This window comes from Chaetodon trifascialis, chromosome 17 (genome assembly GCF_039877785.1).
Source record: "Chaetodon trifascialis isolate fChaTrf1 chromosome 17, fChaTrf1.hap1, whole genome shotgun sequence".
Classification (NCBI taxonomy): domain Eukaryota; kingdom Metazoa; phylum Chordata; class Actinopteri; order Chaetodontiformes; family Chaetodontidae; genus Chaetodon; species Chaetodon trifascialis.
This window is the reverse complement of record NC_092072.1, coordinates 152,333-175,448: the sequence shown is the minus strand read 5'-3', so window position 1 is coordinate 175,448 and position 23,116 is coordinate 152,333. Positions and strand designations below refer to the sequence as shown.

Here is a 23,116-nt window from a genome sequence, read left to right as displayed (position 1 = left end):
TATTTAAGCGGAATACAATGAAATTTGTTTTATTTATATTTAAAGATAATTTATTACACTTGAACCAGGTGTCCAACTTTATTAATTCTTGATTCATAAGATTCTGGAGATGTTTCAAGTTTTTGCCTGTGAATATTCTCATTCCAGGTCATTGTGAGCTTCAGGGCATTCAATCGATCGCAACTGGACTTTGTCAGTTTGTCTTGGAAGACGTTTCGTCTCATCTGAGCAGGCTTCATCAGTTCATGTGCACCGGACTAGATAGGACAGCTCTCGTCCAATGAAATGGTGTTAGGTTCAAGTATTTATCCTCTGAGTGAGGTCAACCCCCAAAACCAAGGATAGTATCACTCCATTGTGAGGCAAACATTCCCCCATTAAGGCGGGGTAGGTGCTGTCATCATCTATGTTTGCCTCTGCTGTGTAACTAAAGGTGTCTGAACACTCTGTCAACTCAACCTGACTGCTGTCCTGCGAAACAGGATACCAGTGCAGCAGCTTTGTGACCTTCGGACGCTTAAGCCTTTGCATGCTTTGTTTCTTCTCGATTATAACATCGAGGGTCATGAAAATGACTGAACACCGATCACAGTAACCTCTGCGATGGCTGTCAGATGGAAGTGATGATGATGATGGTGACGATGATTGTCCAGGTCTGGCTCAGTCAGTGTTGAACAGAGCTGCTCTCAGCAGCAGCTCGTTCTTTGCTGCTCGGTGGTTTCATGTTGTAAGTTGTCAGAAACATCAGCTGGTTCCTCATCAAACAGTAAATGTGTTTGGTTCCTTTTGTAGACTCTGTTCTATTTCCTCTTCCTCTCTTCCTGTTTGTACAGCTCTAACCTCAGTCTGTGTGCAGTTTAGTGCCTTGCTCATGGCCGCTGTGTTCTCAGGTGGTTGGGGGCAAGATGACGGAGTCCGGTCGGCTCTGTGCATTCATAACTAAGGTGAAGAGAGGAAGTCTGGCTGACACTGTTGGACACCTGAGACCAGGTAAACATACTGTGTAGCTGTTTTTTTTTTAATCAGCCATATAGCATTTGCATTCAACACCAAAGACAATTTGAAGTGCTGAAGTTTGACACTGCAGGGGTTGCATCAGGAATAAGGCTAAAAGTGTCAAACAAGCCTCAAAAAACATGTAAGTAGCACAATGAAATGGAACAGCTGTCAGATCTGCTCGCAGTGATTCTGTCAGCCGGTCACCTTAAGCGTTCACCGATTGGCTGTTCGTCCTAAATTTGGCAGCAGCAACTGTGTTGGGTTATTGTTGTCTGTCTTATTGTTGTTGTTTGGGTTATTATTGATTATATAATCTATTTGCACTCCACTACCTCTAAACTATACAATGTTGGCATGTTTCTGTGAAACCTTAAGCATACGTACTCTGGCCAGTTTAATGGGTATACTGAGCTAAAACTACTGCAGTCTGACTTTCTGCAGTAAATCTTCCTGCATGAAGGTTCTTGTATTCAGTTTTTAACTCTCGGATTATTGTGGAGGATACACACTGCTGTGTGCTCGGATAGCTACACACCTTGCTGCTGTGATCGTGTACATTCATGTTGCTGCTCTGATCACCTGTCGCTGTCAAACGAACAATGTGTGTAATGACTTAATTAACCAAAGAACAACTTTGCCAGATACAAGCTAGCCATGTTTCTAGTTGAACTAGCTATCATTGAAATCAGCTGCACTGATAATGTTGCCACTAAGTGTTGCTCTCTCTAACAACAAATCTAATAACTGAAAATAAATTTTGTCTGCCAACCAAACCACGTAGCTGCAGTTAATTAGAGGTAAATGTAAGTCAACTGAAGTCTGGTTATGGTGTTGCTCATGTAAGCTAACTGCGATTAGAATCTAACTTGCTGTTTTCTTACGGCAATAACTGATGCAAAGCTGGCTACATAAAATACCACCATATTCATGAGAGGTCAGCTAATGTGTTCACATGTAAAAAATGAAGTAATAAAAGCAATGAAGCCCCCAAGATGCCCTCCTCATGTAACTACAACCACATGGTCTGCACTCAGCCAATCACATTAAGACTGATGAGCTCAACCCTCAAACTGCTTTCAAAGAACCAAATTAGCTGAATGGGAATGATTTTAGTTGAACCACATTTGAACAATAGGGCCCAGGTAAACACAAACACTAGCTTGTTAGCTGTCAAGATACAGCATGTAAATTCAAAACACTTTAGAGCTGTTGGATGATGATTTTCTGTTTTGGTGAAGCAAGGCTAGACTTTTGCCCATACTTGCAGTGTTTGTTCAAAGCCTGGCTAACAGTTTCCAGCCTTCCAGCCTTTGTATCACGCTAAGATAACATTTCCCCCTCTTCCAGCCATTGTGCAAAGCTAATACTTAATTTAACTGTAATGTTTGATGTTGTTCCCATTCGACCACCAACTTTCTCACAGATACGCATCTCTTTCTCAGGTGATCAGGTTCTGGAGTGGAACGGTCGGGTTCTTCAGGGAGCCACGTTTACTGAAGTCTATAACATCATCCTGGAGTCCAAACCAGAACCACAAGTGGAGCTGGTGGTGTCACGACCAGTTGGGTAGGTCACGACAAAGTTCATCACATTTTATCATGTTAAGACAGCACATTGAACCTAAGCTGACTTCCCAGAGAGTTTGTTGTACAGAACTGTCTGGGACGTTGTCCCTGGAAACTGTTTGGAAAAGGCAGTCATATTATGAGGGAAGACGCAGGTTGATTTTCCTCACAACTGCTTTATTACAATTCATAAGCGTACAGCACATGTGAACTCTCTGACTGCTAGCATAAAACAACAACGAGATGCTCTCGTTACATCATCAAGAAGTGACCCCCCACTGACTACGGTAACCTCAAGTGGCCAACAGCCAAATCTCACAACAGGCACTTTCAAAAAATACTTGGAAGCAGATTGGGTGAACCATCTGTCTATCACTGGATATCATGGGCTAACAATATTGTAAGAGAACGAAACTCTTGCTGAACCCATTTGAGAGAAGAGTAAAAATATCTTTCTACTGAGAAAAACCCTCAAAGCCACTCTTTGCTCTTCTTTCCATGAAGAAATACTCTCCAGTTCTGATGGAACTGATGCTACAACAACAGCGGCCATGCTAACCTCTGTAGGAGATGCCATTGGTCTCAGATCATAAGAAAGGAGGATCGGTGCCTGGCAAGGTGGCGCTCAGACAGCATCTCATCTCTTAATACCAGTAAAACCAAAGAGCTCATCATGGACTTCAAGTATGGTGCCGATGGTTCCCCATCTGTGTTTTCTGCCACCACCCTTTCACTCCCCTACCCTCTGGATGGCACCGTTGCTGTCAGCGCTCACACTACTGTACTGAGCAACAGTTTCTACCTCAGAGCAGCTGATCTCCTGAACCAAGCTGCTTACACACCGCAGATTTAGTCTTTTGAGATTATACCCTTAAATATATTTATGCATATGTTAATAATGTGTCAATGATGTATCAGTAAAGCATCAGTAATATGTCAGGGATGCATGTCATGTGACACTCCTACCTCACCTGCACTGTACCGTTTGCTTTAATTGCACTTTATATGCTGCATTTCTGCTCAAACGGCTCACTGCTGCCACTTTAGACTTCACACACATACGAGGACCTTTGCTCAGTTCTCACATTCAGAGATGACTTTGACACCTTACTTCCTTCATGTGGGTCAGTATAACACACACAACAGTGATGGCTTTGGATCCACAGAGAACCCGAAGTTCGGTTTTCTTCGAATGTTCTGCTCATTGTTGTGTGTGATTTTTGTTCCTCAGAGATGTTTCCAGAGTGGCAGACAGCACCCATGTCCAGCTGGACTCCAGTGAGTTTATTACACAACAAAATAATCACAAACCAACAGTTGGTTGTCCTGTAATCCCTCCCTCCAAGCATAGCGGACAATAGAGAACTGTCTTTGCCCCATCTTACAGCGCATTAAACAAACCACCCACACTGACAGCATGAACAGGCCATGTAGTAGAACGCAGAACACTCACTGTGAAGACAAAAGAAGACGCCAGTTTCCTGTTTCATGCACTAAAACACGTGCCCTCTATGATCTGTTCAGGTTCCAGTTCCTTTGACTCTCAGAAAGTTGGTCCATCCATCTCCGTCACGTCTCCCATGAGCCCCGGCATTCTGTCCGGACAGCTCTCTGTAAGTTTACCCAGCATGCACTGCACTGCCACACCTCGCACCCCACAGCCAGTCACTTCTCCATTAACAGCTAGTGGTGATGTCTGTGTTTCAGACTGTGAACAGGCGTCCTCTTGTTCCCAGAATTCAGGTAACTGTAGATGTAGACAGGAGTGAGACATCTGTCTGTTCCACCGATCTTTGTTCTCTCTGTCTGTAGTTGAGGCTGGTAGTAAAGTTAACACCCCACCACCAGCTGGTTACCAGGTAACCAGTGACATAATGTGGTTACCAGTGACATAACATGTGGTTACCAGGTAACCAGTAATGCAGCGAGGCTGCGGCTTTCAGGTAGATGCTAGCTTGTAGTGCAGTAGAGACATAAAGTCGAAGTCAGTTTTTCTGCCTGGGTCTGTTGCTGTGGAATATAGTTCCACAGAGCTACACTACTCAGTTGGGTTTCCCATGTGTTCTCTGTGGTCCTTCTGTTCTCTAGGGTTCCTCTGTTGTTGTCAGGGTTTCTGCCTCTGTTCTTTGACATTCTTCTTCAATTTTGTGGGAGTCTTGTGGTGTTCTTTCAATCTCACTCACTTTTCCAAATGATTCAGCTTGTCTTCTACATCGGTGTTTCTTAACTGGCCTGGCTTTGGGACCTACTATCACCCCTTAATGACAAGCCATGACCTAAATTGAGGAAAAAAGATGGCACTCCGCTGCATAAAAAATCCCCTTCAAAATAAAAGTACATGATTTTTTTTTCATCCATTTTCATCCATCCACCATTTCAAGATTTATTTATTTTTGCCCAGGCAGAGGCCTGTGACCCGCTGAAAGCGGGTCTGCAAAGCTAGGGCTTTGCTGTGTTATGCTTTGGTATTGGGTACTGCTTGTTGTCTTGTTGTGTTTTTTTTCTTTTTTCTTTTTTGTAAATCTTCAGTTTTCCACAGGGTTCTTTGGTTCTCCAGGGTTTCTCTACAGCTGTGTAGGGTTCTGTCCTTAATTCTGCTGTCCTGATTTTGAACCCTTTTTTCGACAGGTGAAGCTGTGGTATGATAAAGTCGGTCATCAGCTGATCGTTACTGTTCTTGGAGCCAAGGAACTTCCTGTTCGAGACGATGGCAGACCGAGGAACCCCTATGTAAAGATCTACTTCCTGCCAGACAGAAGGTAAAAAATGAAGCAGACTTTTGTGGAATAAGTGGTGTCAGGTGATGATTAGAACGTATGTTGGGTTAGGTATACATGACATGTCTAAAGATATTTTTCTTAGTGGCCCAGTTCTTTCTGGTTCCTTGTTGTTGTTTTCTGATCCATGAGATTCTGAGGTAGAACCTACAGAACCCCTGCTCTGGTTCTGTGTAACCAGATGTGGGTCCTGCTCTGTGATTGTCTGATGTCTCCTATCCTCACAGTGATAAGAGTAAGCGGAGAACAAAGACTGTGAAGAAATCAGTGGAACCTCGATGGAACCAGACCTTCATGTACTCTCCTGTCCATCGGCGGGAGTTCAGAGAACGGATGTTAGAACTGACGGTCTGGGATCAGGCCCGAGTCCGAGAGGAGGAGAGCCAGTTCCTAGGAGAGGTCAGAACACCTGGAGAACACATCAAGGACACTCAGTAAACACACAACGCATGTTACAGATGTGGTCGTCTGAGAGGAGCAGTCCACTGAACACCTGACCTCTCTAGTCGTAGTCTCGTTTGAGAGTTTAATTTTGTCACCAGGTTTTTGGCTTTTGTCACTTTACTTTTAGTCCCACTTCTGTCATTCATTTTCAGTTCTTTTAAGAATTCTCAGGCTGCAGCTGTCACAGTGTTTCTTGTGTACAGTTTCCAGGGTAACAGTGTTGTTTACATGTTTATTTTTTATTCAGTACATTCATCTGGAAAGATACAACTTGTAAAATGAACAAAAACTGATGAAGATAGACACACAGGAACTGTCTGAGGGTTTTTCGTTGATGGGCACTTTAATAATGAAGTTGTGTTGCATCAGTCACACAACGCACACGGTCCCCAGAAAACTCACCTGTTCACAAACATACTGTTCAGTGTTGAAACAGATTACTTTAAGTGACCATTCGTCTTCAGAATTAGGCCACATATGTGAGACAGACATCAATGTGAACTCTGAAGATGATTGATCTAAATGTCAAGCTGCTTCTTTAACACACTGATATTCATTTAATGTGTAAAGGACCACTGACATGGCTTGCAGCTGACATTAGCTAAGATTTTTAGAAATGTGCTGCTGCCTTTAATTGTTTGTTGTCTCTCGCTCTGTCCGTCTGTCTGTCTGTAGGTTCTCATCGAGCTGGACTCTGCTCTGTTGGATGATCAGCCTCATTGGTACAAACTGCAGCTTCATGATGTTTCCTCTGTGCCGCTGCCCAATGCCTCCCCCTACCTGCAGAGGAGAGGACTGCAGCCTGATGACACACTGAGCAGCAGGAGGCTGCAGAGTGAGACACACACTGACGATACACACAATGATAATACACACTGACGATACACACTTGCCAAGTGTTTGCTCATGAGGGGATGTTGGGTCTGTAGATAAAGAGTTTGGTTTGTACCAGCTCTGAATGGAGAGTGTCCGGAGACAACGTATGATGTGATTTGGTGGTATACAAATCAAACTGAATTGAAATTGAATCGATAATATACACTGATGATGTGCACACTGAAAAAACACACACATGCACAGTTTTTCAATCACTCCATCGTCTGTTGTTGATTTTTTTTTTTTTACTTTTCTCCCATGATGCTTTGCCAGACAAAGGTCCGTACTATAACTCAGGTAATAACTGTAATTGTGTGTGTGTGAACCTTCATTGCTAATGCTAATTCCCATGGCTTTTCCCTATGTATTGCTACTTTACTCATAAATAATTAAAAATCTAAAGATCTAAAAATCCTCGTGGGGGCTCTGCAGATGCTTAATGGTGTTTGATGAGTCTTGGTGTACCAGTGCTCCTCAGTTGTTTTCAGTGCTCTTGCAGGTTGTTTGGATTTCTGGATTCCTTGAGGGTTAAGAGTCGTTCCTTGATGTGATTTCCAGAAATCCTTGCAGGGCTTTTGTTGGTCCTTTCAGGCTTCCTAAGGAGGGTCTTAGCGGTTCTTGATGGGAGTACCAGGATACCTTGTGGCCGTTCTATTAGTCCTTTTTCTGTCTCAGTGGACCAAATGTCCAAGAGTCCTTAATGATCCTCAAGAACATAATGGGTTTCCTTAAGGGGTTTTAAGATGTCATGTTTGTTCTGGGTTTTTATAGAGGTTTACACAGGTCTTTGAGAATGTTCAAGCTGTCCTTGAAAGGTTCCTTTTGGTACTTCATGGAGTTACACACATTTGTCTTGAGATCCCTGTGGGAGTGTGGGTAGCCCAGTGATCTCAGAAAGGTTGATGAAATTCCATAGAGCAGAATTTTTAGATGTAGCTGCAGCTCTGAGAGGATAGTGTTCATGTATTATAAGACATGTCAGACAGAGTTTGTTTCTATTTGGGGAGTTGGAGACATCCTCTTCAGTCTACTTCAAAAATCACAGTTCCTGAAAACAAGACATAAACCCTGTATTTATTGTGTGTTTTTTTGTTATGGGGATGCACAGCAATGTTGTTTATGTTTTAATTTAACTTGCTTGTGTTTTTTGAATAGTGAATGAGAAATTGGACAAGTAAAGGCTTGATTAAGGGTCAAAGCCAAGGTCTCTTTGTCTGTCTCTCTGCAGGGTCTCAGAGGATCAGTGACAGTGAGTTTTCAGATTACGACTGTGAGGACGGCATCGGGGTGATATCAGGTGATCTCATCATGCACTGTCACACCTGCAGCTCAGTGTTGAAAAGCTCAGTCAGAGATGAAGGCGTCAAAGGGAAATTCGCTCACACTTTCTTGTGAAATAGAGCTTTAAATTCCCATTTCAGAGTCTTCTTTTAAGGTTCTCCTTGATGTTCCTCACACAGAAACACGTGATATAATGAACTAGAATCCACAGAATCCACTGCTCACTGTGATTCTACTGAAACGGATTAAATACTGGTCTGACTGAACCCTTAGAGCCACACTCAGGGTTGATGGTTCAACTTTGTTTCTCTGTGTCCAGACTACAGACAGAATGGACGGGACTTCCACAGCTCCACCCTCTCAGTGCCAGAGCAGGTGATATCGTCCAATCACTGCTCCCGATCTGACATGATCAGGATGAGGTCACGGTCGCCGAGCCAACCACCTCCTCAGAGGTAACAGCAGTGTGTATTTGTGAGGTCATATGGACAGATTAGACTGATATAAACTGAGATAAAAACAAGAAGGCGAGAAGGGAAAGAGATGAGACTTCACGTTAGATTGACATGGACATAATGAGACAAAACAAGATGAAATCAGATGAGACAAAATGAGACTGGACCAGATACAGATGAGATGTTACCAGATGGGATGCAATGATACAGGATGGTACAAAAAAATGAAATTATGATGAAATGAGACTAGCAGAGAATTGACCGGACAAGATTCAACCTGATGACATTAGATAAGGTATAAATAGAGATCGGATGAGATGGAATAAAATGATATGAAACCTGCAGGTCTCTGCAGGTTTGCTCTATCTGGAAAGTGTCCTGAGACCACTTCTGTTGTGATCTATACAAATAAAACTGAAGTGAAGCGAATGGAGTTCAATAATTTATAATGGGGCAGGTTGTTTCATCTACTGGGTGGTTTGATGTTGCTGTTGTCCCTGCAGGTGCTAGTTTTTAATCCTTTTTATCTGTGGTGTTTCTGTTGGATTTTATCTCACTGAAGGTTTATTGAGATGAGACCACATGGAACAGTTTGATTAGGCTGGACAAGACAAAAGAGATATAAAGGATGTGGAGCTATAAAGGACAGCTTTCTACTGAACTTTATTTTTGAACTGGTGCACTTTTCAGTCTCAGCTTCACTCTCTCTTCACTGCTCACCCATTGATCTTTGACCTTTGACCTCTGGCCTCAGCAGTAACCCTCTGTACCCGTTGTACCGCGAGGATGCTGTGCGGCTGCTGCGAGGCTCTAAACTGAGTCGAGCGTACTCTGACGCTGGCCAGTACAGCAGTCTGGACAGGTATGCAGGTTATGGCAGCGTCACACCTGACCTGGGTCGCATGGACACCAGCCAATCAGCATACAGTCTGTGTCACAATTACAACTACAATTAGTCATTTACAGACGCTTTTATCCAAAGCGACGTACATATGAATTCACACACCTATGGCGCAGCATCGGGGGCAGTTTTGGGGTTCACTATCTTGCCCAAGGATGTGGACTGAAGCCAGGGATCGAACCACCGACCTCCTGATTGGCAGACGACTGCTCTACCTCCTGAGCCACAGCCGCCCCACAATGAGTATTTATATAATATTTATATAATATTGAGTGACAATATTGTTTTATCACATATTGAAGAGGGGGATACTTCAATCAATAAATGAGCCAGGAAGTAATCAGTTGAAGTGTATGCTATCAGAATGCACTCCTACAAAGACTGTAACAGGTCTGAATGAGGTCTGATCCAGGACCCAGGTCTGGACTGGATGCTGTAGTGTTTATTCTGGTTCTGCTTGTAGTATTTGATACTATTCTAGTGTTTTATGTAGTGATGTCTGTTTTAGTACTGGATTTCATACTGGTCATAGCATCACTGTTATTACTGGCTTTTGTGTCTTTTACGGTAATGGTCATATGACTGGTTTGAGTACTGGTCATGATACTACTTGTACTAGTACTACTTGTATTGGTTTTTGTACTTGTTTTGCTATTAGTTGTAGTACCAACTAGTCATTGTTTTACTGGTTGTAGTCTTGGTTGAACCACTGGTTTTGGTACTGTTTTTAATTGAGTTTGTAGTACTGGATTTAATACTTGATTGTAGTGTTGGTTTTAGTACTGGTTGTGGCACTGCTGATACTGTTCTTGTAGTACAGGTTGTAGTCCTTGGTGTAGTACTAGTTGTGCTACTGATTTGTCTGACTGTCCTTTTCTGTATATTTAGGAGATCACTGAGGAGAATGTCTGTTGCCAACTCTCTTGACTCCCATGACAGGTACCAGAAAGTTGGAATAATCACAGTAGTAGTAGTGCTCATAGTACTAGTAGTCGCAGTAACTTCAGGAAAAGAGTCTTTACATTGTCATGCTCATATTCATGTGTGTTTTTCTGTGTGTAAGATATTTTAACGGTCCAAACCAAACTCCCTGGACAAACCACATGATGAATGGGAGCTGTGAGGACTGCAGGTAAGCCCTGGGGCTTATGGGTAATGTGGTGTTAGAGGACAAAGGCGTCTCTTTAAAACATGCCAGTTAGTACTCAGTGAAGTTTATTCTGGAAGAGTATTCTCTGAAGGACACGCCAATATAGGTGCAGGTGTGTTCTGGGGTCAAAGGTCATTAAGGCTTTGGTGATTCATCAAGTTCTAGAGTTCTGACATGTTTCTGTTCTTCAGTCAGGACTTCATTCCTGACTTCCCCTACGCCCCTGACGCCTACGACGAGGAACTTCTGAGGTAAACAGACTGACGTTTGGACAGTTTGACGTTTGGACAGTTTGACAAATGTAGATTTAGAGGACAGTAGCAATTCTTCAGTCTCACTCTCTCCTTCATCCATATAAGAGGCCTTTCTCAAATGCAGATTTCGTCAAGTTTAAATTTGTGTCCGTTGGAGTCCAAACCGGGACAACAGTGTTCCTGCGATATCAGGACCTCAGCTGATTAAACACACCTGTACACCTGTTCTGTGACAACATAATTCATCTCAGATCAAACCAAAGACCTGGTCACACCATTAAGTATCAAAGCACAATTAATAATCAGTGCATCTGTGAAATATTTGCTTCTTCAAGTGGACCTTCCATTTGAAATGATATTGTCATTGTTATACTGTTATATTGTCACCCACCGGTGTATTGCAGATACACGGGTGGGTATGCCTTGGATAGGCATTTTAGTCCGATTTTTCCTGGAATGGTAAAGGGTTTTTATTCACCTTACTGCACCTGGGCTGATGATGTCACTAAGAACACTGCTGTTCTGGGACCAAAGGGATCATCATTCAGGACTTCAAACTCAGTGTTGCGAAAGGCCTTAGATCTTTGCTCATTTCTCTCCCAGCTTCCTTTCCTGTGTCCGTCCTCTCGCTGAGGCGTTATGGCAACGATATAACAGATTTCCTTTCGGTTTTCTTCTTTGGTGTTTGATTTCCATTCTTCTGTGCCTTTAACTTCTTGTCTAATTGCCTCGAAGCCCCCAACAGGTATGACCAGCCTGCAGTTATCACAGCGATGACACTAACTCACTCCTCCTGCAGGTGACATGGTTATCATGGTGACAGCAGCCTGGCTGTTATGGTGATGGTGGTTCATGGTTGTCATGGTGATGTGCAGGTACAGTCGGGGAATGGACCGGCGGGATTACTATAGTCGCTCTCGGTCAGCAGACCAGCGAGCAATGACAGACCGACCCATCTACACGCGTTCCCACTCCACCGACCGAGCTGACTCCACCCACCTGAGGTCAGGACGCTCTGCCCCCCCTTCACCTGCCCTGACCAGGTGACCTACAGCCGACCAATCAGAAAGCAGCTCTGCCTCCATGCTGTTTGCTGAATATGATTCTTATAAGAGATGCATGATGCCTGTCTGAACATTAACCACACCCCTTTCTTTTAACCCCTCTTTCTCTGCTTCCTGATTGGCTCACAGTGACATCACACTACTACTACCTGTTGTTATCTGTATACTGTACATTCTGCTTTGTATACATTTGTGGAATTAACATTTATTTTCTTTTTGTGCATGTGTTTCACTTTCTGATTTCCAATTTATTTTACAGCATGCTGGTGTTGGTGGCTTGCTGTTTGTTTGTTGTATTGCATGAAATTTTGAGCTCCCGAAGAGTTTTTTCCTTCATGATGACAGATTTTTCAGTTTCCTCCAAACTAAACTTGGTGGTAGAATTGTTGTCCAGCTACTGCTGCTGTGAATCCAAACCTCTGGACTCGTGGACTATTCATACCAACTGACATGTTTGTAGTGTTCTGCATTGAAGGAAAACAGATACAAAAATGAGAATAGTTTTCTGTCTTTTATGTTGATCGTGCTGTAGTGATGTACAGGTGTGCACAGTACGCTGTGTGGTTGCAGGTACAACACTTGTGATCATAACCAGAAGAAACACTGTTCAAACTGATGTTAATTTGCAGTTTGAAGTTTGAGCTTTTACTAAACAGAAGCCTCCATGTCTACAGATGATAGTTCGACACTAAAAACCAACAGTAGCACTCAGGAATGTCGGAATTTCCCCTCGAGGGACGAATAAAGGAATATTGAATTGAATTTATACAACATGTATGTAGCTAACATTAGCCACCAGAAGCTACTGGTCATGCCAGAGCAAGAGAATGGATTAAACTGAGCATAGGTCTTTTTTTTTTTTGCATTCACCTTTTGATTTAGAAGAAGACTGTTATTTTGTCCTTAAAAAGCTAAACACTGCTGCTGTGGGACATTGTCTTTGGAAAAGACTGAATCTTTTGGAACCAGTTTTATAGAAAAGTACAGAAGTAAGCTTTAAATCCTGCTCTTGTGTCAGAGGAGTTAAATCATTGTTGAAGGTATCCATATATCCTCTGACTTTTCAGTGTCCTGTGATCAGTGCATTGATTCACTGATTGATTGAAAGCGGCGCCTCAGTGTCTTCAATGTGCTATGTTCATGTGCAGCCATTGGGAAGATAGAGTATGAGCCCCTGGCTTTTTGTTGTTTAGCAGCTAGCATAGTCTTGCTAAAGCACAAACCTACATAAACAAAAGTCCTAACCTTCCATAATAATGATGGTGACAACTTTGACCCCTGACCTTTGACCTTGCAGCTGCTGCCTTTTCTTTCCTCCTGTCACATAGGTAGTTTGATTCCTGTGTTTTCTTTCCAACAGGGCAAATCTGCGAAGTGGATCGGCCCAGACCAGTCCTTCAGGAACGCCGATCTGTGGCCGCCGAGGACGCCAGCTGCCAATTATCCCACCCAAAGGAGCTCCCGAGAGAAGTATGTCCATTCACCTACCTGTCAGGTGGTGTCTTCAACCAAGCTGCTAGCTACACTGCCATCTGTAAAGGGGGTTTCAGGCTTTATTGTGATGTACAGTTGTGAATCATCAGCATAAAGGTGGAGGGAAATGTCTATGAGTGGCTGGAGTAATTGGGGATGTGTATTATGAATATAATTTTAAAAATGGACCTGGGAGGATGGTGGTGGTCTAACAGTGGGTTTTGTCTTTCAGATGGAGGAGAACCATCTGACACTGTGCAGACAGGTACAGGCTGTGATCTGTGTGTAGTTTAACACCTAAGTGATGTTTACCTGCTGAGTTCTTCAACTTACAAGTAGAACAGTTATGCTTCTTGGTAGTACATTTGAAAGAAGACCTCTCTAGTACTTATAGTATTAGTTTCGTATTGGTTTGATGAAACTTACCTAACACCATGTAAGAATTTGGAATGTGTTTAAGAAATTATACTACCCATCTTCAACACATATGGTTGATTCATTTGCATGCTGGGAGATGTAGTCCCTCCAGAAGGTCCAAGGTTCTGTGACAGGATCGTCTTAAGGTCTTAGTCTGCTTCAAAATAAATCCTTCTTACTTCATGTCACAGTATTTCTAGCTGTTCTGGATGTCCATAAAGCCAGGGGTGCACCAGTGCAACTCTTTCTTTACAATTCATATTCCAATAGCTGAACTCTGAGTAACTGCTCATACTGAAGGCTGATCTAAGAGCAGCACTCTGTTTATCTCAAATGTACAATTTGTGAAGCTTGAAGGAAGGACATGTGGCTGCTGCCTTGTGGACCCACCACCTGAAAGGCTGAATGTAGGGGTCAGTTGGTCGGCAACAACAAGTTGCCTGTAGCTCAGGAGGTAGAGTGGTCGTCCACTGATCAGGATGTTGGTGGTTCGATCCCTGGCCTTGGCAGTCCACATGCCTAAGTATCCTTGGGCAAGATACTGAACCCCAACCAAACACTGCCCCCGATGGTGTGTGAATTCATATTTATGTTGCTTTGCATAAAAGTGTCTGCCTAATTGTAATTGTAAAAGGGGCAGGTGTTCAGAGCCCAGTCTCCCTGTTTGTCTCTGTCTTCAACTACTTTGTGAATCATACAAATATAGAAAACAGCGACACTATCAGGCACTCTTCTCTTCTGGAAGACTTTCACAGTTAGTTGAAAAGTGGAAAGTGACAGAAGTAGTTGTGTGAAGTTCAAGACACGCCTACTTTCACACTCCTGACCAATCATGGTATGAAGAGAGTGAGATAAAAGTGGTTTCAGATGCTTTTAGACAATTCAGCAATAACTTTGACGCAGACTGAGACTTCAGATAGGCTGCAGATCAGCTGATAGCCACCACAAAAAACATGAAAGCTTCATTCTGGCTGTTGACAGCATCAGCCAAAATGGAGTCCGAATTGCAACTGGTTTCTTCTGTTTGTAAAAACAAAAGCGTCAAGGTGACAGAAGGTGGTTCTGAGTTATGAGATCAGGGAAGCGAGGCCTGCAACACCCGATGGTGCTTCAGGTACCTGCTCACGGTGTCGCCTCGTCCCAGATTTTATCAGTGTCCTTGTTATTTCTCAGAAATTCTGACAACAAACTGTAGTTTTAACAAGTAGGTAAGTAGAAAACTAGCCATGTGATTGGTTAGGTGTTAAAACGGGTCATGGAATCATTCATCACCTCATTGTTTTGATTCATCTCTCTGATCAACTTTTCTTTTTCATCTGTCAACAATCTTTCGCTGTCCATCAGTTTTGGACAAGACCACCACAGGAGTGCCGACTGCACCTGCTCCTCCCTCTCAACATTATCAGGCCCCTCCTCCTGTCCACAAACAAGGCCCTCCCCTTGTCAATCATCAACCACCACCTCTTATACGAATTCAAGCCCCACCTCCTCCTGGAACCGCCCAGCCCCAGCCAGTTCCTGCACCTGCACCTACACCTTTACCTGCACCCTTACCAGCACCTGTCCAAGTCCAAGCTCCACCCCCGGCTCCAATACCTGCCCCAGCCCCAGCTGCTGTACCTGCCCCAATGGTTTCTCAAGCCCCGCCCCCTGCTCCAACACCAGCTCAAGCCCCACTGCCTGTGCCAGCACCGGCTCCAGCCCTGCCCCCAGTTGCTGTCCTGCCCCCAGCTCCAGTAGTTCAATCACAGCCACCCCCTGAACCCACCCTTCCTCCTGCACCGACTGCAACACCTGCCCTGACACCTACCCCTGCCCCCTCACCTGCCCCCTCACCTGCACCGCCCCCACAGACTCCAGGTGTGTACATCACAGGTGTAGTGTGTGTGTAAAGCAGTCCAGTCAGTCTAGACCTGTAGATCCAGTAGAACCAGCAACTGGTGACTCTGCAGTCAGAGCTGTTTGTGTCAGACATTCTCCATCATCACTATTCATTCCTTCATTCCTGTGTTCATCTTTGTTACATCATGCTGATGACATCACATCCCACCTGTCTGTGTCAGAGCCAGACAGACGCTCAGCAACACCTGGAGGGACCAGAAAAGGCAAGTCAAAGTCTCAGGTGGACCTGATGATGTGTTCAGATGATCCTCGTCAGCTCATGGACACAGAAACCACCGATTCTGTGTTTTGTTCAGGTTGATGGTTGAGGGCATGATGAATATTGGGATTTATCCTGCTGGTTTAACTGGTTTGATATAAGAAGGATCACCCTACAGTTCACTGTAGTCTGACCAATCATCTCTCTATGCAGAGGTCACATGGGAGGACCAGCAGCAGAAAACAGCCAATGGTACAGTACCATTGTTAGCCAAGACCATCCCCAGATAGGTAGCCCCTCCTTTCCACCTGTAGAAAGTCCAGTCATGTTACATGTTAGTCACCTGAATCTGTGATGACCTGACTATGGGAAGTGGATCAGGTAGCATTTGTTTGGATTTCCTGTCAGCTTCTTTAGTCATCTGTCCATTTAGTCAGCTGTTCATCCATTTGTCCGTCCATCTGTCCATCCAGTGTTTCTTCCATTATTCTTTCCTGTTTGTAAATATTTTCTTGTTGGGTTGATGTTCTTTTGTTTTCCACCTGTCATCCATCCAATAACGCGAAGGGGAGGTGTTACCACTGAGCAGAGAAGGTAGAGATTCTGTCTTTAGCTCTCTCATGTATATCAATGCATTCAGTCATCAGCTGCTGTGAGTTTAAACTTTGTTTCCAGTCCAAAGTTTCTGTTCATCCTGTTTTCATTTCACCAGCAGATTTTTAGCCTTTATCTTGTCTTTAGAAACTGATGAAGTGAAAACACACAAATCAGATAATTCACATATTGATCTTTCACTTGAGTTGATTGATGACTGAGGACTCATTGTCACTCTGTTAATGAAGGGCAAGTTCATCACAGACATTAACAACAGCAGCGGAATCAGTTTTGGGTGTCTGTTGACGATGTCGTCCGTGATATCGGCAGCTGTTTGGGACAACATTGGTTGTTTTTCACAGTTTGATGTCACTTCTGTGTTTGAAAACATTCAGTGACATCACTGTCCGAGGAGCCAACCAGAGAGCTTCTAAAGCTATGACATCATTGATTTTGATAACTAAAGCTTGGGTGTTAGAGTGTTGTAGTAAACTATCCTCCTCTCTCTCTGCAGGTGTGATGAAGGATCCATCAAAGGTGAACAGTCTGAAATATGACATCAACATATTACACAATACATACATCACTGATGATGTCATACACCTGTTCACCTGTCCTCTGATGTCTCCAGATGAGGGACTTAAAATCATCTGACAGTGATGTTAGCGATCTGTCGGCCATGTCCAGCGACATCCGATCTGTCCGAAGGATCAGGTGAGACCAGCAACCAATTGCAGACTGAGGATTTATTTCCACTGCGTTTCAGTTAAAATTTGGAAAATGTGATTCTACGTTTGCATTTTAGTTTGCATTTTATTAATCTGTTACCACATGTAAATATATAAATACGCACTCAAAATATTTCATTTCTACACCAGCAATGTAGAGCGTAAAGAAGCAGTAGTGACTTCAGTGTTAATTACACATTTGTTCTGATGGGGCGGCAGAGGAAACAAAACAATGTCCAAAATGGAAAATACTCGTCCTGTGCGGAGCGTGCATGGCGTCACGTGACATCAGCAAATGTCACGTGACGCCATTAAAGGAAAAACATGTTGTTCAGCCTCACATCCCACAATGAATCAGTCACCCTTAAGCATGTTTCAGTTTTGGTTACATCACCCTGAGTTTGTTTCTGTTACCATGCTAGCTTTTAAATACCATGTTATTAGCATGTTTGCATGTCGTTTGTTATGTGTGTTGTTACTCTTCGTCACTAGTCTGTCTCTTGCTGCATGTTTCTGTCTGCATGCTGCTGTTCCCTCCTCTCATTGGCTGAAACAGTCGGGTAGAGGCTCTGCAGGGCCAGTCAGTGGAGTCGGTGTCAGAGGGAACACAGGAAGTAGTGGGGGCAGGAGAGGGCCGAGCCACGCTGCAGAACAGCGAATCTGTGGAGGAAGGAGAGGAGGAGGTGCCTGAGCCTTCAAAGTAAGCCACTGATCAATGAGGCCCTCCATATCATCTGTCATAGCAACAGTAGTGACACCGCCCACTTACTCCCTCTGCGTGTGGCTGTAACCCCACCCCCCACCAGGTGATTGACAGGTGCGATTGTTCATCCCTTCTCTCGCAGGGTGGCGGCGGCAGCACCCGGCGCCCCTCTCATGAAGTCGTCGAGCGTCGGCGGAGAGATTTGTTCGTTGGGGAGAAATGACGATGACGACGACGACAAAAAGCGACGCTCAAGTTTCGGTGCGAAGATGATGGGAATGGTTGGACTGGGAAAGAAGAGTCAGAGCGCCTCCCAGCTCAACCCCGAGGGTCAGTCCCACTTTAACCAGTCGCTGTGAAAGTCACCAGTAACAGCAGACAGAAGCAGTGATGTTTTTACAGGTTCCAGACCTCCAACCTCTTTTATTCATGTAAAGTTTCCACACAGAGTCAAACACACAGCTCAGCGTCATGAGCCGAGTGTCTCAAACATTCAGTCACTTTACGACGAAGCAACGGAGACAGGAACTAAACACAAATGGACCTTTGTCCAAGAATGACTCAAACAAACAATGAAAGTCTTATTCGGCACCTCCAGAGTCACTCAGTTTCCTCCACCAGCCCATAATCGCTCAGAAGCTGAGATCTGTTTGACTGCCGCTCCGTCGTCAATGAGAAGCATCTGACGGTCAGTGATGTTACCTGACCTTCTTGTAGGAAACAGATTTATGGATTAAATTCAGCTGCAATCCACTGAGAGTTAGACAGGAAGCAGCAGCAGAGCGTCTGACTGGTAAGCTGATGTTATCGAGCGCTGTGGACGCAGTGCTAGCATTACTTTCAGTCGGCCATCTTTGGTGCTGCTGTCCAGAGGATTCATGAGGACAGAAACATGAAACGTGGACATATCACTTTGACCTTTTATCTCCTCTCAGACAGCGAACAAGTGAAAACTTGACTAGTGGAAGTCAACACTGTGATGACTAACCGGTTACTGCTGTTCGCTGGCTAAACGCTCGGCTGTGAGCAGCAGCTGCTCTCTGACGCTCTGCTCGGCAGGTGCTGCTGTATTCCTCCTCTTTGGAAACTGCTGCTGCCAGCTGAAACGTGCAATGGCAACTTCGTGCATTTCCTATGAATTTAGAAGATTTATTCTCAAACGTCTCAGATTTAAACTCGTTACTGCAGATATTCAGCTACCATATGTAATTCTTCTTTTTCTTCTTCTGTCTGCCACACTCCATCCATGCAATCAGAGGAAGAGAAGAAGAAGAAGGTGGTGAGACTTCCTGTCCAGAGGAGCGTAGAAACTGGTTTGGCCATTGAGTTTAAGTCTCGTTTCACTCGACAAGTGAGCCGCGACCCCGACGCCGAGGAGCCCAAACCTGGAGCGTACGAAAGACTCCCCTTCCTCCTCTCACTCCTCTCTTTAGTCTCACTCCTGCTTTCAGTCTCTCACTTGTTTTGTACCTTCTCACTCTCTCTAATGTCTCACTCTTTCCATTTGTCTTTTTCTTCTCTCATTCATCCTGCTCATGTCTCACTCCTCTTTTTATTCTCTCACTCTTATCGTTCCATCGTTAAAACATTTCCCTCTGATTTTTTTTTCTTTCTTAATTTGATTTTTGTTTTTGTTTTTGGATTTTCTTTGCTTCTTCAGTTTGATATTTCCAGGAGTCAAGTTGGCATCAGACAAGCAGTTCACTGGATTCCTGGAGGGATTAGGCCCCGCCCAGCTGGCTGGGCGGCAGACTCTGGCCACGCCCCCCATGGGTAATGACCAATCACAACTCTGTTTATACCTTCTTTAACACTCTACAACAGTACTGGTAATTTTTGTTGCATTTGACTGCACATACACGAGTACAGTAGTAATCATATTTGTACATTCCTGTTTATATTTAGCTGTAAGTACGTGCAGTCGTGTTATATTTACACAACTGAAAAGAGCTCCTCTGATTGGCTGTTTGACCAGGTGACATCCAGATTGGGATGGTGTACAGGAAGGAGCGTCTGGACGTGGAGGTGATCCGAGCCCGAGGGCTTGTGGGAAAACAAGGCAACAAGAACACTCCAGGTAAAAATACTAATACACAGTGCAGACTGTAGTACACAGAATCATAAACTGATGTTTTATCCACAGTCGCAGTTTTTATACGCGGTTTAGATTCTCGTTGTTTTACCTGCGTGTTTTAACCAGGTAAACGATCTTAGCCTGTGGACCTTTGGATCGCCGCTAGCTTAATTAGGTCTGTTTTTCCTGAGGATTTTAAGCATTTTGGATGTTACTTCTTGTGCAGTACTTGTGCTTGACACTTCGTCCAGGTGTCATCCACTGACCTGTCAGACAGAACGATACCGCCATCCTCCTGGCTTTGTTGGCTTGGCGTCACGTGGCCTCTGTGAATTTAGCATTTCCAAGCTGAAATCGGACACGTCTCACCTGAAAAACAGCCTTGAGGAGAAGGACAAGTTGATCCTGGGGGCTCCCAGTCAAAACGTCTCTCCAAGCACAGTGGCGCTCCGGTAGGGTCCACCGCATGTTGCTGTCCGGTCTGAGGCTCCGCCCCCACTCGAGCAAGTCTTTCAACTTGAAAGCAAGTTCTGGCTTTGGGCTGCCCTCTTCCTCTGGCTCCGAACGAATGCTGGATCTGCTTTCTGTGAACATTAATTTTGCTGTACGATCACTTAAAATCTCCTGACTCGCGGCTCTATTTTTCATCGTCTCACTCCGGTTACTCAAGCACAGGTAACAGGAACTGGAAACAGAAGCGCCCCGTAACTAACTCTCTGGATGTAGTTCAAGCAGGAAGGAGGTGGAGCAGCAAGCAGATAACGTACGATAACGTACACACAACTCCTCAAACAGTAGAGATGGAACTATTCAATGTCTGTAGGCCACCGAATATTCAGCTACAGTCTTTGGTGACTTTGAAGTGATTTCCATTGTAGTCACTGACTTTGACCATGAAGTCATGAACCCAAACACAGGAATGCTCAAGAGTTCATTTCATGAGTTTACGACCAAAGAAGGTTTGGACAAACCGGTTTCACTTCTTAGACTGCATCGGAGTTGTGTGTGTGTCAATGATATATGTCTGTTGTGTGTGTGTTTGTAGCTCCATATGTGAAGGTCTATCTGATGGATAACGGGAAATGTGTGTTGAAGAGAAGAACCCGTCTGGCAAGAAAAACGCTTGACCCTCTCTATCAACAACAACTGCAGTTCGAAGAAAACCCAGAAGGAAAAGTACTACAGGTAACACACACACACACACACACACACACACACACACACACACACACACACACACACAAAATAAACAATAAACAAAGTAACTGACAGATAATTACTATTGAAGCTGGTTGTTGAAAGTTGAAATTTGTCATTAACGTTTAGCTTCAGCTTCAATTTTGTGCTTTGAACGGCACAAACCATCTCGTTCCATTATATTGGAGAGAAGGCAGACATCTCTACAGCCGACACCTCCAGAACTCTGCAGCTCACACCGAAAGACATGGATGAACAGCACCTGAAAGAGGGAAAAATGTGTCTCTGATTTTTGGGTGAACTGTCCCTTTAAGTAGTATCCCATGGTTCTTCGTAGCAGTTAGCTTCGGCTGATTGGTCTGTGAATTTTAGATGTTCACTTTTCTGTTCTTTCTGAACAGCTGAAGGACTTCTAAGAGATGGAAAATTGAGAGGTTTAGTCACATGATCTCCTCGTGATGAATTTTAAACTGCCAATCAAATTCTGTTGGAAATTTTACTTTAGTTGTTTGAAGTCAAACAGACATCTGAAATAAGAGTCTAAAGTCTCAGAGTCTGTCTCTCTGTCTCTGCAGATAATCGTGTGGGGCGACTACGGTCGGATGGACCATAAATCCTTCATGGGCGCTGCTCAGATCCTATTGGACGATCTGGACCTGTCCAACATGGTGATAGGCTGGTTTAAACTGTTTCCTGCCACCTCATTAGTGGACCCCACTTTGGCCCCTCTGACCAATAAGGAGACAGAGGGCAGCTAGTCATAGCATCAGGGTGCAGGGCCAACGGTATCGCCATAGCAACAGGTGGGAGGGGACAAGGGAGACATTGCTGGGCGGAGCCTAAAAAAGTACTGCAATCCTCTGCTGCTGCATGCTGCATGATGACATCACATTGATGATGTAACAGTGTCACAATGATGTCACTGTGATGAAGGAGGCTCCGCCCCCGATGTTCAAACAGGAAATGACTCTCCCAGTGAGGGCAGCAAAGGATGCTGGGAAGGAGAAAGGAGAGGCCATGTACCTTCCAGCTACCAGCCAATCTCAGCACCTCTTTGGGAGTCATGTGACTGTTGCCCAGAAGGCATGTCCAGAAACCACAGACTGATCGTTTCCATGGAGACACAGGAACATGGAGGTCTGGTTCTTTCTTCTTTTGTTTTGCATGGAACAGTAGAACATAAAAACATCAACTGTGAAAAAAGTTAAAGAACGTAAACTGAAAAATAAAATGATTCTCAACGCTCAGTGGTTCTCTGAAAATATGTTCTGAACGATTGTTCTGTACAGTTTTACGAGGTTCTACAGGTGGTTCTGTAAAAGTTCTACAAGTATCACTGACAAGATTATGGTTCTATAAAGGCTCTACGGCGGGGTCCCCAACTGCCCAAGAGCTAGAGCAGAGTCTCCTCATCACTGCAGTTATTCTACAGAAAGGTCAGAGGTCAAACAGTTAGAAATATTCCTTCTGTCATTTGAAGTCCATTAATGGAGACTTCAGTTTCATTCCTGAAACCGAACCAAGAACATGTTTGAGATGTGTGCAGAGGTTGTTCACCACTCTTGTGCAGGTCAGCTCCTGTAGGCCAAACAGATCTTCATGCATCACACGCGATAATCAATAATCATTTCTGCTGACGTGTTTGATGGAAAATCTTTGAGTCTTTAACTTGGGATTAAGTTTACCTGTGATTACATTTACCTGCCTTAAGCTCAGAGGTTCTCAAACTACTCAAAGGTCTGCATCTGATTTTTATTCAAGGTCAGAGGTCAGGAGTGACCGGCAATGGCAAAATAAACAAATTGACATTGATCAATCAATGGGAACGTCACGTCTTTTGTGATTGGGTGGGACGAAACCGAGGCAGACGAGGCTCTGACAGTTGGTCCGTATTTGTTTCTTACAGCTACATTTACACGACTTACTGTTTCCCAAAGAAAAGACCAATTCTGTATCTGTGCTTCAGGAGCTGATAGTAAATCCTCTGGTTTGACGTTTGGCGATACGTGAACGTAACAAACGCTCTGCAGCAGATAACGTCACCATGAAAACGATGTCGACCA

General features: G+C 44.1%; 1 protein-coding gene across 3 annotated transcripts in view; it reads left to right on the top strand.

The window, feature by feature from the left end:
* rims2b (regulating synaptic membrane exocytosis 2b) overlaps positions 1-22,300 on the top strand; it is a 45,250-nt gene extending 22,950 nt beyond the window's left edge. Inside the window, exons 7-37 of one of the 3 annotated variants that reach the window (XM_070984500.1) lie at positions 891-990; positions 2,442-2,565; positions 3,796-3,842; positions 4,089-4,177; positions 4,272-4,307; positions 5,193-5,323; positions 5,569-5,740; positions 6,461-6,620; positions 6,935-6,958; positions 7,890-7,958; positions 8,262-8,397; positions 9,152-9,259; positions 10,187-10,237; positions 10,362-10,430; positions 10,640-10,699; positions 11,578-11,745; positions 13,127-13,236; positions 13,472-13,504; positions 15,001-15,516; positions 15,720-15,761; positions 15,971-16,009; positions 16,325-16,351; positions 16,866-16,888; positions 16,983-17,065; positions 17,636-17,779; positions 17,925-18,112; positions 19,039-19,174; positions 19,443-19,555; positions 19,758-19,859; positions 20,902-21,041; positions 21,629-22,300. In XM_070984500.1, the coding sequence (XP_070840601.1) occupies positions 891-990; positions 2,442-2,565; positions 3,796-3,842; positions 4,089-4,177; positions 4,272-4,307; positions 5,193-5,323; positions 5,569-5,740; positions 6,461-6,620; positions 6,935-6,958; positions 7,890-7,958; positions 8,262-8,397; positions 9,152-9,259; positions 10,187-10,237; positions 10,362-10,430; positions 10,640-10,699; positions 11,578-11,745; positions 13,127-13,236; positions 13,472-13,504; positions 15,001-15,516; positions 15,720-15,761; positions 15,971-16,009; positions 16,325-16,351; positions 16,866-16,888; positions 16,983-17,065; positions 17,636-17,779; positions 17,925-18,112; positions 19,039-19,174; positions 19,443-19,555; positions 19,758-19,859; positions 20,902-21,041; positions 21,629-21,811 (3,423 nt within the window). In that variant the 3' untranslated portion in view covers positions 21,812-22,300. The remainder of the gene's footprint in view (positions 1-890; positions 991-2,441; positions 2,566-3,795; positions 3,843-4,088; positions 4,178-4,271; positions 4,308-5,192; positions 5,324-5,568; positions 5,741-6,460; positions 6,621-6,934; positions 6,959-7,889; positions 7,959-8,261; positions 8,398-9,151; positions 9,260-10,186; positions 10,238-10,361; positions 10,431-10,639; positions 10,700-11,577; positions 11,746-13,126; positions 13,237-13,471; positions 13,505-15,000; positions 15,517-15,719; positions 15,762-15,970; positions 16,010-16,324; positions 16,352-16,865; positions 16,889-16,982; positions 17,066-17,635; positions 17,780-17,924; positions 18,113-19,038; positions 19,175-19,442; positions 19,556-19,757; positions 19,860-20,901; positions 21,042-21,628) is intronic. The other 2 variants (XM_070984499.1, XM_070984501.1) reach the window with 2 other exon arrangements.
* The last annotated feature ends 816 nt before the right edge of the window (positions 22,301-23,116 follow it).